At 39.6% G+C, this 14,701-nt stretch overlaps 1 protein-coding gene across 6 annotated transcripts in view; it reads left to right on the top strand.

The window, feature by feature from the left end:
• The window catches only part of tnrc6c2 (trinucleotide repeat containing adaptor 6C2), an 88,122-nt gene that overhangs the window by 64,006 nt on the left and 9,415 nt on the right, over positions 1-14,701 (top strand). For all 6 annotated transcript variants that reach the window (XM_051712019.1, XM_051712015.1, XM_051712018.1 and 3 more), the window contains 13 exons: positions 4,813-7,029; positions 8,315-8,521; positions 9,115-9,272; positions 9,405-9,482; positions 9,604-9,661; positions 9,765-9,886; positions 10,199-10,345; positions 10,956-11,102; positions 11,246-11,365; positions 11,535-11,618; positions 11,783-12,029; positions 12,205-12,372; positions 12,944-13,132. In XM_051712019.1, the coding sequence (XP_051567979.1) occupies positions 4,813-7,029; positions 8,315-8,521; positions 9,115-9,272; positions 9,405-9,482; positions 9,604-9,661; positions 9,765-9,886; positions 10,199-10,345; positions 10,956-11,102; positions 11,246-11,365; positions 11,535-11,618; positions 11,783-12,029; positions 12,205-12,372; positions 12,944-13,132 (3,942 nt within the window). The remainder of the gene's footprint in view (positions 1-4,812; positions 7,030-8,314; positions 8,522-9,114; positions 9,273-9,404; positions 9,483-9,603; positions 9,662-9,764; positions 9,887-10,198; positions 10,346-10,955; positions 11,103-11,245; positions 11,366-11,534; positions 11,619-11,782; positions 12,030-12,204; positions 12,373-12,943; positions 13,133-14,701) is intronic.

The following is a 14,701-nucleotide window of genomic DNA, read 5'->3' as shown; positions in this document are numbered from 1 at the left end:
ACTTTTACACATTTTTTCTATTTTCATAGATTGTTTTGCAGTAAAAAAACATTTTCACATGGCTATGTGGGTAATTGAAATGAAATTTCAAGCATTGTCAGCACTGACCTGCGGTGTGGCATACTTTATTTTACTGTTTTAAACAATAACTTGTATAGCTGTAGTTATTATACTTTTACATTTATACTATTATACTACACGGTAATCCGTAAGGGGTAATCATTACTCAATTTTTGTGGAAACCCACTGCACTGTCATGTTTTAATTCAAGTTACTTAAAACATGACAGTTCATCTTACTCAAACCTTATATGTCATTTGAACACAAATAAATCACAGTTTTGAGTTTATTTAACTAGAAATGTTAATTAAGTAAAGTTTTTAAGTATACATTGCACTTTTTAAAATTTTGCTTCATTAACTCGAATATTATTGTTTACAGATCTCTACTTTAGAGTTAAATGTATGTAATAATATCAGCTAAAGCTACTAACTTCTAAAAGTTTGGCTGACTGAATCACGTGTATAATATTTTTGCAATTTCGTTTGGTAAAGCTAGTACCGATGAAATTACACACGTCACCTTTACAACATGGATATACAGCAAAATTCACAATTCAAGAATGCGCATTACTTGATTTAAAGCACGACTCAATAGGTCTAAAACACCCAAAGTGTTACATTTCTAACAAAAACCGTGGGCCAAGGATATGAAATGGAAATGAATTAGGTAATTTACATAATTTCATTCAACTGTATCGTGACAAACAGTTGTCCCCACTGAACTCATTTTTCAGTCCTTCATTTAGTGTATGGTCTTTTATAGTTGGATTTTCAATACAAGAACTTCAGGTTTCATTCAGTCTTCATCCAAGTCCAGCAGCACTTTCTGTATAAACTCCAATGTGTGATAAGTCCAAATAAACCCCAGCATAAGACCATCCATGGAAATTCTTCATCACAATCTTCCATTCAGGGGCTATGCTGACTCTTCCTGAGTAAAATGTTATAATATTTCCATCATCATGAGTGAGTTCATGGCACTTGTCCTCTTCAATATTGATGGTTGTTGGAATGTTCCTTCCTGGAAAAGAACAAGAAGCAAAACAAGGCTTTTTAAAAAGTGTATTATTTTCCTTTATATAAAGTCACTGGATATTTTGAATTTGATGCCTTCCCCCTCCAACACACACAATACGTATCGTGCATGTTTTGAAGACTTCAGAGTAATCATCACTGTGAAGTTTTGTTAGATTCTGGACCGCTGCTCCATCAGTGTTTATGTCACATGTTTGCTATGGGGACACATTACAGACAGACATGTACTATGAGAATTCAAATAAGATTTGCATATTTAATCCTCCTATTGCGTTTAGGTCAATTTTGACCCGGGAGAGGTATATAATAATTTTTATATAACACTTAGTTTTTAGTACCGGAACCAAACTTTGTGACTTTGTCAAGACTATCAAAATACACATAATATAAATTGAGATATAACCATTTAAAAAAAAATATATATATATATATATATATATATATATATATATATATATATATATATATATATATATATATATATATATATCTTTAGCATTCGTGGGTAAATTTTGACCCAGGCATCAATTGTGGCTTTGTCACATGAAATTGTCACATGAAATTATGTCGATTTTTTTTTTTTTTTTTGTACATCTATTAATTTGTTTTTTGTTTTTCTTAAAGACATTTTACATTTAGCATCTTTCCTATACTCTCTCAAACAGGCTTTTTTTGTTTTGTTTTTTTTTTTTGTCTCCCACTGGGACTGCATCTTGTTTACAAACATGCATACACACATACACATACAGTCACACACAGACAAACACACACATTCCTGTACAAAACAGATATGACAGATGTAACAAACATAAATAAAATGAATCAAAGATACTACTGTACCTTAAAATAGTAATTAAATAGGGAGCAGAGTAACAGTGCTTCAAGTTTTCAGTAACAGTAGCAATTAAACATTTAAAAATATATACTTAAATAAAAATAATATAAAAACATTAAAAAAGTAATCTAATGCAAATAAAACAACTTGAATTATTGACTATATCTTTTCTGTGTGATTATTAGATATACATTAGTACTATGATGCAGTCAGAATGTCTGAATGCCTATATCAGAGAGCAGCAGGTATATTAGGCTGCATTTACACATCGCACAGATCCAATATTTTCAAATACAAGATTTTTGTCTCATTTTCTTATATATTAACAGTGGTGTTAATATTAATATCGCGTCGAGCATTTTGACTAAAAAAGAGCATTTGGCTGTTCACTCACGCAGCTGCATTCATCACAGGACACAAGCTCACGGGCAGACATACGCATGTGAGCGTTTGAAAGTAACCAGCCAAAATCATACAGTGCATGGCAATCGAGTTGAGTCAGAGCTTGTTACTGTCTGTATTTTTAGCATCGGTAGCTATTAAAATACTGAACTGAGCAGAGATTTCGTGGCACCCATAGCTAGTTGTTGCAGTACCCTGCAGTTTGGAAACCACTGCGTTAGACTAACGTCTTTGGCCATTGCGTTTCCTAGTTTATTCAGCATCTCGTGCAGGAGCGCTGTTTTTTTTTTAGATGCCATAGCAAGTTAACTTTTTTAAATTTTCACCACCTTACAAAGGCATGCCACGGGAACATTGACACACATAGCTGAATCGTTGTCAATTTAGGAATAACATTGCATGGGTGTCTGAATCAAGATTGCGATCTTTTAACGATTAATCGTGCAGCTCTATACTATACCATCCAAAAATGTTATTAATGTTGAAAAACTATAAATCTTTTGAAAGTTCTGAGGGTTCAGCATTGATATCCGATCTCTGTTTTATGATAGAAATGCTTCAGCAACAGTAATATAGTAATTTTTTCCCGGAGTACAAATGTAATGAAAATCAAAATGGTACATCATACCTCTAAAATAAAATGCGATCGACAGATAATTCCAATCCATCACAAAGTTTCCATAACAAGTGTCCAATGAATAGCATCCAATTATACTTTTAGTCCAAAAAAAGTGATTAGTTTGAGAAATAGTAATGGAATATCCAGTTTACATCAAACATCTGTCCGTAACTGTGCAAGTGATGAAATTATTAAGTGTTGAAATGGTCTTTGGAATAGAATATTTGATTAGGATAAATACCCATTTATTCAGGACAAAATCCTGTAGTAAATAAATTGACCCTTTTACAAACACCAGCAGTCAATAGAAATGTCTTTATTCAACACAAAAATTTTAAATTGAGCCAGAAATTAAATCAATGAGATGGTGTGTTATGGTGTGGTGTATTGTGGTCGGGTGTGGTGGGCTGCTCTGGGCCAAAAAGTCCAGGGCCACTTTTTAGTCCCAGTCTGCTCCTGCTTCGAATAGATTGTTGATGTCCTCTCTTTAAATAACTGAAGGCTACGAGGAAAGAAATGAAGACTGTGAGTTAGAGACCAGTTATGAGAAACTTAACTATACCTAAGTTAAGAAAACTATACCTAACTTAACTATAAGTTGGCCATTTGTAGGTATTATTACCTAAAAGTGTAACACTGTGGTTGTACAACCAATGGAAAATTGGTGGCGTTTTCTGCAATCTGTTTATAAACAGTGATTATTTTTGCAATTCTGTTTGGTGATGCTAGTGGCACAGAAATTACACACTTTAACTCAGAAATTACATTGAAGATATTGATTATCTTAACAACCACATATGTTGTATAATTATGGTTCCTTTATGAAGTTTGTCTGTACCAATATTGTTTAAATAACTGCTGCAATGCTTTTATCATTATATCTAAATCTGTGTGGTGCTCTGGGATATAGGGGCATTTTGCATGGCTGTTGCTGAAGTGCTCTGTGGACTGACGGCCCTGTGTGATAATGTTGCCTTGAAAGGGGAGATAAAATGCTTGAGAATTGTATTCTGAGGCACTGTGAACAATTGTAGCCAGGCAGTATCTTAAGCCCCACATCTATTTAAGCCATCACATCCTGATTTTATGAAACTATAAAGTGACCCAATGGAGTTAAACACTAAAGGTAAGAGGCTGTTCTGTGATTTTACCAAATACAATTACTAAAGAACGCAATATATGCTTGTTCAAGAAAGCACCTACCAAGTAAATATCTGTGTAAATGAGACAACATGTACTGTATGTAAAATAAACCTTAGATTATTCATAGGGAATAGTTGTTTGATTTAAGCAGTGACTCACTTAGCTGTCACTTGCCCTTTAAAGGGGGTGGAAAATATGTGTGTGCATTGATTTGGTGGAATGCTTTCAGTGGTTTAGGAGCATACGGTTGCTTTTGCATAGCAGATCAATGCCCCCTTTCTGCTCCACCATAATTTACACACCATCGATTACCTGCTGGCTCATGATTGATTATAGCTGGAAAGAAGTAAAGCTCCCTTTTGTGCATGTGTGAGAGAGAGGGGACAAAAGAGAGAGAGGGTACGCAAGTGAACATGTGCATCTTGGTTTAGTATGCATACTCTGAGCATCAGTGTCACATGATGGTGGTGAAGCTTGTTTTGTGGAGGCCTGGTAGAGAGCATGGAATGATGGATGACAGGACAGTTTTTGTTTGATTCCAGTAAATGAACACTCTTCCATCTCAACTGCCCTTTAGTACTCGACCTGGAAATGAAACAAGATGCTTTTCACACACTGCTATTGATGTGACATGTTTAAAATATTATGACTGGAATTCATTATATATAATGTCCTATATATTTTGTCCTCTGTCGTTACTCTTCTTTTTTTTACAGGATTATCCCTTCAGAGTGGCCTGGGAGCCCAGTACGCCAATTCCTATTGGAGCATCCCAGCCACCAATAGCAGCAGCTGCAATTGGGATCAAGTTATCATTAACCATAACGACACTGAAGCTTGGCCTTCCATTTCACACGGCAAGAGCCAGCAGACACAAGAATGCACCTTGAATGCTGAATGCACGTCAGAGGTCAACCGCAACAGTAGCAGCACTATTATGGCTACAGGAGCTAGCCAACAGGGTCATTACCCAGTCAGCAAAGCCAGCATTAATCTCTCCTCCAGTATGGTCTCAAGCCAGGGTGGTCCCACCAAAGGCTGGGTCTCTGAGGGAAAGGTTGATTTTTCCATAGGCAGTAGAGGCCAATCCACCTGGGGCTCCTCTAATCTGAACCTAAACCCCAGTTCCAACCCTGCTGCGTGGCCAGCTCTTGGACATGAAGGGCCTGGGGTAGGATCAGGCCCCAGTAGCATGGTTTGCTCAAATTCCCTTTCTCTTAGTATGTGTGGCCAAGGAGTACCACAAACTTATGGCACCAATGGAAATGGTAGCATTGGTTGTGTTAATGGAAACCTTGTAGGGGACTGTGCATGGGGCAACCCAGATATGCCTGAACAGCATCAGTCACCTACAAATGTATCTTTCAGCATGAAACCTCCTAACCTTAAAACTGATGGACCACATAACACTAAACCAGAGCCAATGAGTCCAGTGAACAGCTGGGGAGGAAACCTCAGTCAATCACCTACTGAGACAACCAGTGGAGATGGAACTGCTTTCTGGGGCAATAAAGATGCCAAAAATGGAGAATCAAAGGACTGGGATTCTGCTGGCATCTCCTCCTGGGGGCAGAGAGGAGCAAGTAGTGGGGACAGTGGTGGGGGCTGGGGCAATTGGGGCAAACAGCCAAGCAGTGAGGGCACAGGATGGGATTCCAATGATGGTCCCCCCCATGAACATATTAGTTCTGGGGGCCCTAATACTCCAGCAAGTGAGGGCAGCAGGGACAGTAGTGAAGGACACCCACGAAGAAGAGAGAGGTCCTCAAGTGAGGACATGGCCCCATTGCTCCCAAGGCAAGACTTGGACCCACGTGTGCTCTGCAATTCAGGTTGGGGACAGACTCCAGTGCGACAGCATACTGTTTGGGAAATGGAAGTAAGCCCTGATGAAAAGAATGAATCAGGGACTGAGTTCTGGGGGTGTTCCAACACACCTTCAACTGGACCTGCCCCCCCTCCTCCACGGTGTGCCAATCCCAACCTCAATACACCTCCTAGAATGGACTCGATCAAGAGCGAGGGACATTGCCGAGCCATGCCAAACTCAGACTGGGGAGGATCAGTCCCACCCTCTACTCAGCCTAACAGTGGATGGGGTGAACCACCTGCAAATAAAAAAGTTCCCAATGGATCAGTATGTGGCTGGAGCGATTCTATTGTAGAGGATCCCAACACCAATGGCTCTAATGGCCAATCTTGGGTTTCTGAAGAAAAATCTCCTAGCTGGGATGATGGTACTTCTCAGAAGAAAACACAAGGTTGGGGTGATAGACCCAAAACCTCCTCAGGTTGGGAATGTAGTGGCAGTGGGAATAGTGGACAGTGGGGAGACCCCTCAGAAGTGCGAAAGAATGGCTCTGATAGTTCCAATTGGGACCCTGACAATGGTAGCTGGAAAGAAACCCACAGAGGCTGGGGCAAATCAGTACCAGCACAGGGTTGTGGCCGGGGTGATGCTCAACATTCCAATGGTTCATCTCAAGATTGGTGTGGAAAACTTCAGGAGTCCAACAGTGGAGCTGGAGGCATGGGATCATGGAGTGGCCCAAATTCTGTGAAGCAGAGCAGCTCTGGCTGGGGCCCAGGAGTCCAACATGATCCAGGAGATGAGGCCACAGGCTGGGAGGAACCCTCTCCTTCCTCTATTCGTCGTAAGATGGAAATTGATGATGGAACCTCCACCTGGGGTGACCCCAGTGCTTACAGCAAAAGTGTAAACATGTGGGATAGGAATAACTCTGCCTGCCAGAACCATCCAGGAACCAGCAACAATGGCAGCAGTAACAGCCTCACTGGACTAAATAACAACAACAATCATCACCCACATCATTGCCAAGGTCCCACTCAAAACCATGCCAATGGCAGCAACAACAGTGGCTCTCCCAATCAAAGTGAGTCTCCTCACAATAGGATGTCAGTTGTGAACCCAGGTAAGAGAATAATATATTTCTCCCTCTTTATTTTTGTCCTTTGAACAGGAATTACTGAAAATGTCATTGGATTATTTCTTTCATTATTTAGTTGCTCTCATGTTGTTCCAAACTGTATTAAATCCTTTCTTCTGTGGAACACAAAAGGAGAAATTATACTTATCGCTTGTGTCCATGGACACTTATGTAGAAGCAATGGGGACTGAGACTTTCCAGCTTTAAAAGGATTCAAAAGCACTATAAAAGTATCATAAAGTGGTCTTTGCTACTTTGCAAGTCTTCTGAAGCCATACGATTGATTTGTGTTATTCACTAAAGATTAGTTTTTTCTGATTTATTTTTCACTGAAAATCTTGACATTTGCTCTGTCTCCTTACTTGTTTGTGAGCTTTCATAACAGAATAAATTATTTGTTTGGTCTGAATGATACAATCATGTAATTCGCAGCATTTAACTACTTATTGGAAAGTAGAATTAATAGTAAATAATGACTTGAGGGTCTGTTCCTCACAGAAAGCTCTCATATGACTTCAGAGATATGACACTTAAAAAATGGCATACAAGTCTTATGGACCACTTTTATGTTTTTATAGTGCTTTTGTTTTTGTGGAAGGTTTTTTTTTTTTTTTTTAACCTTGAAATCCTTTGTCCCCATTGGGACTAATTGCATGGAAAAGGGTGACCAGTACAACTCTCCTTTTGTGTTCCACTGAAGAAATAAAGTCATACAGGTTTGGAAAGACATTAAGGAGAGTAAATGGTTACAAATTTAAATTTGGATAAAATATTCCTATAAAGTCAAGGTTAGTGCCACCTGTTGCCCACTCTAGCGTCATTAAAAGCATTAGCCAGTTAGGATGACTCTGCATGTTTACCCAACTATCAGCCCCATTAATAATTTTTGTTTCCATGTCTGGCAATGCTGGGGGACAATGATGTATATAGATATTTGCAGTCAAATATTTCCTTCTTTCCCATTGTTTCTGAGAGTGTAGCCTGTAATATACTGTATTGTCTGTATGAGTGTCTGTTTGCAATACATTTCATTGTTGAGTCAGTATGCAAATTATTTGATCTCTTAGTTATTTTGATGCTGTGCAATCTTAAGCTTCTTTTTATTAGATCACCTCACACAGTGACACCATTTATCTCCCACCTTATTTTTTATGATCAGTTAAAGAGTGAGTGTTAATTTGTTTGGTACCCTTCTGTAGTGAGAGGACTAATTGGAACTTAATGTATGATTGTTGATTCATTATGCAGATAATATTTTATTTCCCACCAGGCTGGGGAGAACGCCCCAATGTCCAGCCAAACAGGGAACCCTCTTCATGGGAGGAGCCAATTAATTCCAGCCCCTCTGTTGACAATGGTACTTCAGCTTGGGGCCAGCCTCCTAGGGGCTTTGGGGGATGGGGTGAGGGTGGCCCTAAATCCAGCGGGCCTTATGACAGAGGCAGTGCACCTGCTGGATCAGACCCCTGTCAGGAAGGTAAAAAAAAAAAATGGAGATTTCTCCCTACATGCATTAACTCTCTCCCCATTAAAAGAAAGAAGAAAAAAAAAAGATATTGAGAATAGATTGAGATCAATGTGTTATGTAAACTAATGATATGTCAGATTATTTTTTGTTGCCATTTGATGATCAGGTTCAACAACACTGTCCTCTGGTGGTTGAAAAATCTCCAGTTTTTATTGCATTTCCACACTTTTAAAGGGATAGTTCCCCTAAAAATGAAAATTCTGCCATATTCTCACCCTCATGTTGTTTAAATCCCAAACAAATTTATTTCTTGGAGCACAAAAGGAGATCTTCATGGGGAATGCTAACTTCCGTCAACATTTACTTTTCTTAAAAAAATAAAATAAAACTGTACAATGAAAGTGAATGGTGATGGAGAAGAACATTCTGCCTAACATCTCCTTCTGTGTTTCATGGAAGACAGAAAGTTATATGAATCTGCAACAACATGAGGGTGAGTAAATGATGACAGAATTTTCCTTTTTGGGTCAACTATCCCCTACATTTTTGCCTTGGACCATGTGTTACTAAATGAGCAATGTTGTACATCTGTGCTTTCTCAGGTCCAAAACCTATGCAAGATGGCTGGGGATCTGGAGGGGAAGAGATTGGCATGAACACCGGCCAGTGGGATGCTGATGATGGTGACATGTGGGACAGTCCCACCTCCCAAGACTCCTCTTGCAGCTCCTGGGGTCAATCCAAGAAGGGCCCACCAAAGGTAATTGAGGTCATCCTGTAATGAACACCTAATGTCACATGCTCAATGCATGGTTAAGAAACATTTAATTAAAACTTCACTTGAAGAATTGGCTTTTTCGTAATCTAAGATAGTACTCTGTGTTCAATGCAGGTCAAGCTGTCCAACAAGCAGGATGAAGTTTGGATCATGACCAGACTTATCAAGCAGCTGACAGATATGGGTTTCCCAGTATGTTAAAGTCTGTTTACTCAGTATAGACTCATCACTTCTATCATTAACAAGACATGGACAGTCCTTTATTATTTAAATAAAGTTTAGCATAACAGTTCATTTTCTTTTCCTGATACAGAAGGATCCTGCAGAGGAAGCCCTAAAGAGCAACAATATGAATCTGGATCAGGCCATGAGTGAGTATATTCCTTTTGAATTTTCTTCATGACATCAGACAGACATGCAGTGAGTCATTTGATCTTGTTCTGGAACACTGATTATGCACTTGCCTATCCTCAGGTGCTTTGTTGGAGAAGAAAACTGAACTTGACAAGCGGGGGATGGGCATGTCTCACTACAGTAATGGAATAAACAAGCCCATAGTGTGCCGACCCACAAACCTCTCCAAAGACCCCTCACTGGTTCGTGCCCCCCTTCCTGGACAAGACGTAGCCTTGTCTCAAGCTTAAAAGTCCAGGCCCAGAATTAAACTTTGGCAATCAAATAAAAACACATTTTTTAGAATACTCAAATTTGTAACAAGAATTGAACCCATATATTTGAATACCTAAAAATATTTAATTAAAACATCCTTGCTTTTGAATGTATTTTACTTGGAAATAAATTTGGTTGATTGCATGAATGAAAATATGTAGGAAATTGACTGGACTGAAGTGTAGAGAACTATGATCTAGGCACATTTTATTAGTAGTTGATATTTTCTATCCTCTCAGGATGGCAGGCTGTCAGATGATGCTCCAACCTCACCGTTTATGCCTTCACCTGGCCTCAAGCTCCCACTGGCCAATAGCAGCCTCCCTAGCCATGGACTGGGTGGGGTCTCCTCTGGGCTGTCCATGCCAAACTTGAACAACAGACAGGTGAATGTTGTGTACAACTGTGAAAAAAACTACGTAGTGTATAGAGTGCAAAAATGTTAATTCATACACAAGCATTGAACATGATCTTTTCAGCAGCATTGGCTGGGGCTGAGTTCGGAATTGCATTCTACCATAATACTCCTGCCATAATAGTCCTGCCATAGTCTAATATGCAAGAAGTAGTAAGAGCAGAATGAGTAGTATGTCATTCCGAACTCAGCCTGGTTTTGTGATTAACTTTGAAGTGAAGGTTACACAATTTAAAAAAATCATTCAAAAAAGTGTTTTGGAAAAGGAGCCACTAAGCCAACTTGGCATAAATTGGGTTTTTCATTTCTGCATTTATAAAGAGCTGCATAAACACCGAAATTTTTTATTGTTAAACTCTTAATGTGTTAGGATAATTTGATGTCATGTTCAGGCCAATGTAAAAAGCACCCTCATTTCTCAGACATCAGCACTAAATTGTAAAGGAGATTCAGATTATTTTTTGCTGAAATTGATCTGGAATTGATTTGCCAATTTGTGCATCCAAACCTTTACAGTATATACTGTATATGCATTAGATTTGTTATTTATTTATTTATTTTCATCTCTCTTTGTCTCCCAGATGCAGAATGGAATGTTCGGCACTAATGGAGCAGCACAAACTCGGGTCATGCAGCAGCAGGCCTCGCCCCCTCAGCCACCAGTGCCACCTCTTGGCTCCGCCCAGCCTAATCTTCGTGCTCAAGTGCCTCAGTATCTCACCCCTCAGGTACAATTTCTCCTAACATTTCAAGTTGAGAACGCCTGCATGTTAACTTCAAAAAGCTTCAGTTATGCATTTGGAACATTGATGTACAAAACAGCATTTGTTTGTTTGTTTGTTTTTTTGTTTTTTGTTTTTTGGTCTGGTAGGTTCAAGCACAGCTCTTACAGTTTGCGGCAAAAAACATTGGACTGAATCCTGCACTTCTAACCTCACCAATAAACCCTCAACAAATGACCCTGCTGTACCAACTACAACAACTGCAGGTGGTAAGTCGCACAGTTTACTCTTCTTCTCTTCGGCTTCCACATGAATAACAGCAATTGTCATCTTCCCACTGGCATGTCCTTGGGGAGTGAAAAATGCTAGTGTTCTCTCCCGTCATATCAACCCCATCTTCTTTCTTTCTCACTTTGTCTCCTTTTCTCCTTTTGTCAGGCGTATCAGCGTTTGCAGATTCAGCAGCAAATGATGCAGGCTCAGCGTACTGTCTCTGGTCCAATCAAACAACAAGAGCAGCAAGTACGACACACACACTTGAACACACTTATTTAAATGGCCCTGAGTCACAGGGGATGTTTGTACAGTTAGTAAGTAAATAGCAAACCATGAAATATTTTATGCTTGCACTAAATTATTATTGACATGATGATAAAAATGATTATCTCTGCCCCTCTCTCTAACAGGTTGCACGTACAATCACAAACATGCAGCAGCAGATCCAGCAGCACCAGCGTCAGCTGGCCCAGGCCCTGCTCATGAAGCAGCAGCAGCAGCCTCCACCCTCCTCTCATACAGGCCTGCACCCTAACATTGGCAAGGCAGGCCTGGATATGTTCACAGGCCACCCCCAGACTTCAGGCCTCTCTGTTTCTGACATGCAGACCAAAGAGCAGCAGTCTTCTCTGAACTCTTTCAGCCCCTATTCACTCTGTAAGGGAACAAGCTACATGAAGACATACACCTGCACGCAAATGCACATGCTTGCTGTGTGTTTTTGGAGAGTAGTTGGTCATATTATAGTTTGTAATTAAAGTAGTTACGTTTTTTGCATCATGTGCTTTTAATCCCATTCATTCTCTGTCGACGTCTCTTTCGCCCCCTGTAGCTGGCTTGAACCCGACCACGAATGTAAACTGTATGGAGGTGGGCAGTCTGTCTCTGAAAGACTCACCTCAGCCTCCTCAGTCGCGACTCTCACAGTGGACTCATTCAAACTCCATAGATTCCCTGACGGCTGGTACTCAACACATGGAGACAAACCTCAATAAGCACGGTATCAGTTCTTTCCACTGCTCCAAACTTATTATGGGTTTGTGTTCCCGCATACAGAAGTCACTCAGTCTGATCTGTAATGTGATGACAGGCATAAGACATTTTTACATCTTAAAATTTTTAAATTTGTTTTAAAGACTCCTGACACTGAGTCACAATACCTGTCCTGCAGATTTGTGTATTTCAAAAAGGATAGACTAAACTCCCTCTCAATTGGAATGTTTGCAGACATCCCAGAGTTATTTTTGCACTGAGTCACTCTCTGTTTGATTCTCTCTGTCAGCAGAGCCTTGTAAAATGTTATCCATCCTTGGCATTTGTTCTTAGTGAACCTTGCCTGAACAGCAATTCCAGCCAAACCACAGCAGTTCATTTGAGGACAAAAGCTCAAGCCTGTAATCTTGATGTCTTTGAAAATGGAATTTCCTTAGCTATGCAAAATACCAGTACAAAAAGTAGGCAGCACAATATGAGATTATGTTGCTTGTTCTCTAAATATTTAATGATTGTTTGAAGTTATTAATTAAGTCTTTATATTATGATACTGATTAAGGAAAATGTTGTTGTTTAAGGTGCAATCTCTGCTGTTCAGTCCCATGTGCCTGTCAGAAAGACCGAAATGGTGAATTCTTTCAGCCCATACAATCTTATGTCAAGCTGTGAATCCCCGACCAGCACCTTGGTGTCTTCAGAGAGCTGGACACATGGCAAAAGTCCCAGTGAGAAAATATCTAGTGGCTCTAATATCAACTGGCCTCCAGGTAAGCATATTGGTGATTTAAAACATTTGTATTAACATTATTATTCACGATGAGTATTACAGGTGCAACAAATCAGGGATGTGAAAATATTAGATCTGCGCATAAGACTTTGCATTGAAATTGCACTAATGCAGCCTAACAGATGTGCCGGTGTCTATTGTTAGTATTAATCAAACAGGAATATTGAAAAGAAAGCCACTGACTGCTCTTTATGTATTTGTTTGTTGTTATTAGCCTACTATGTTCTTAGTTTACTTAGTACTTAGGCTACTTTATTATTATGACTATGCACCTGAATAATAAAAAAACATGAAGCAATATATACAGTTGAAGTCAGAAGTTTACATACACCTTGGTTGAAGTCGTTAAAATAAATTTTTTAACCACTCCACAGATTTCATATTAGCAAACTATAGTTTTGGCAAGTCATTTAAGACATCTACTTTGTGCATGACATGAGTAATTTTTCCAACAGTTGTTTACAGACAGATTGTTTCACTTTTAACTGACTATATTACAATTCTAGTGGGTCAGAAGTTTACATACACTAAGTTAACTGTGCCTTTAAGCAGCTTGGAAAATTCCAGAAAATGATGTCAAGTCTTTAGGCAATTGGCCAAATGAAGGTATACCCGTGGATGTATTTTAAGGCCTACCTTCAAACTCAGTGCCTCTTTGCTTGACATGGGAAAATCAAAAGAAATCAGCCAAGACCTCAGAAAGAAAAAAAAAATGTGGACCTCAACAAGTCCGGTTCAATTTAGGGAGCAATTTCCAAACGCCTGAAGATACCACGTTCATCTGTACAAACAATAGTACGCAAGTATAAACACCATGGGACCACGCAGCCATCATACCACTCAGGAAGGAGACGCATTCTGTCTCCTAGAGATGAACGTAGTTTGGTGCGAAAAGTGCAAATCAATCCCAGAACAACGGCAAAGGACCTTGTGAAGATGCTGGAGGAAACAGGTAGACAAGTATCTATATCCACAGTAAAACGGTCCTATATCGGCATAACCTGAAAGGTTGCTAAGCAAGGAAGAAGCCACTGCTCCAAAACTGCCATAAAAAAAGCCAGACTACAGTTTGCAAATGCACATGGGGACCAATATCTTACTTTTTGGAGAAATGTCCTCTGGTCTGTTGAAACAAACATTTTACTGGTTGGCCATAATGACCATCATTATGTTTGGAGGAAAAAGGGTGAGGCTTGCAAGCTGAAGAACACCATCCCAACCGTGAAGCATGGGGGTTGCAACATCATCTTTTGGGGGTGCTTTGATGCAGCAGGGACTGGTGCACTTCAGAAAATAGGAAGGAAAATGATGTGGATATATTGAAGCAACATCTCAAGACATCAGCAAGGAAGTTAAAGCTCGGTCACAAATGCGTCTTCTAAATGGACAATGACTCCAAGCATACCTCCAGAGTTGTGGCAAAATGGCTTAAGGACAACAAAGTCAAGGTATTGGAGTGGCCATCACAAAGCCCTGACCTCAATCCGATAGAAAATTTGTGGGCAGAACTGAAAAAGCATGTGCGAGCAAGGAGGCCTACAAACCTGAC

Source organism: Myxocyprinus asiaticus, chromosome 12 (genome assembly GCF_019703515.2).
Source record: "Myxocyprinus asiaticus isolate MX2 ecotype Aquarium Trade chromosome 12, UBuf_Myxa_2, whole genome shotgun sequence".
NCBI classification, from domain to species: domain Eukaryota; kingdom Metazoa; phylum Chordata; class Actinopteri; order Cypriniformes; family Catostomidae; genus Myxocyprinus; species Myxocyprinus asiaticus.
Note: the sequence above shows the minus strand (reverse complement) of the source record. Positions and strands in the feature narration are given on the sequence as shown.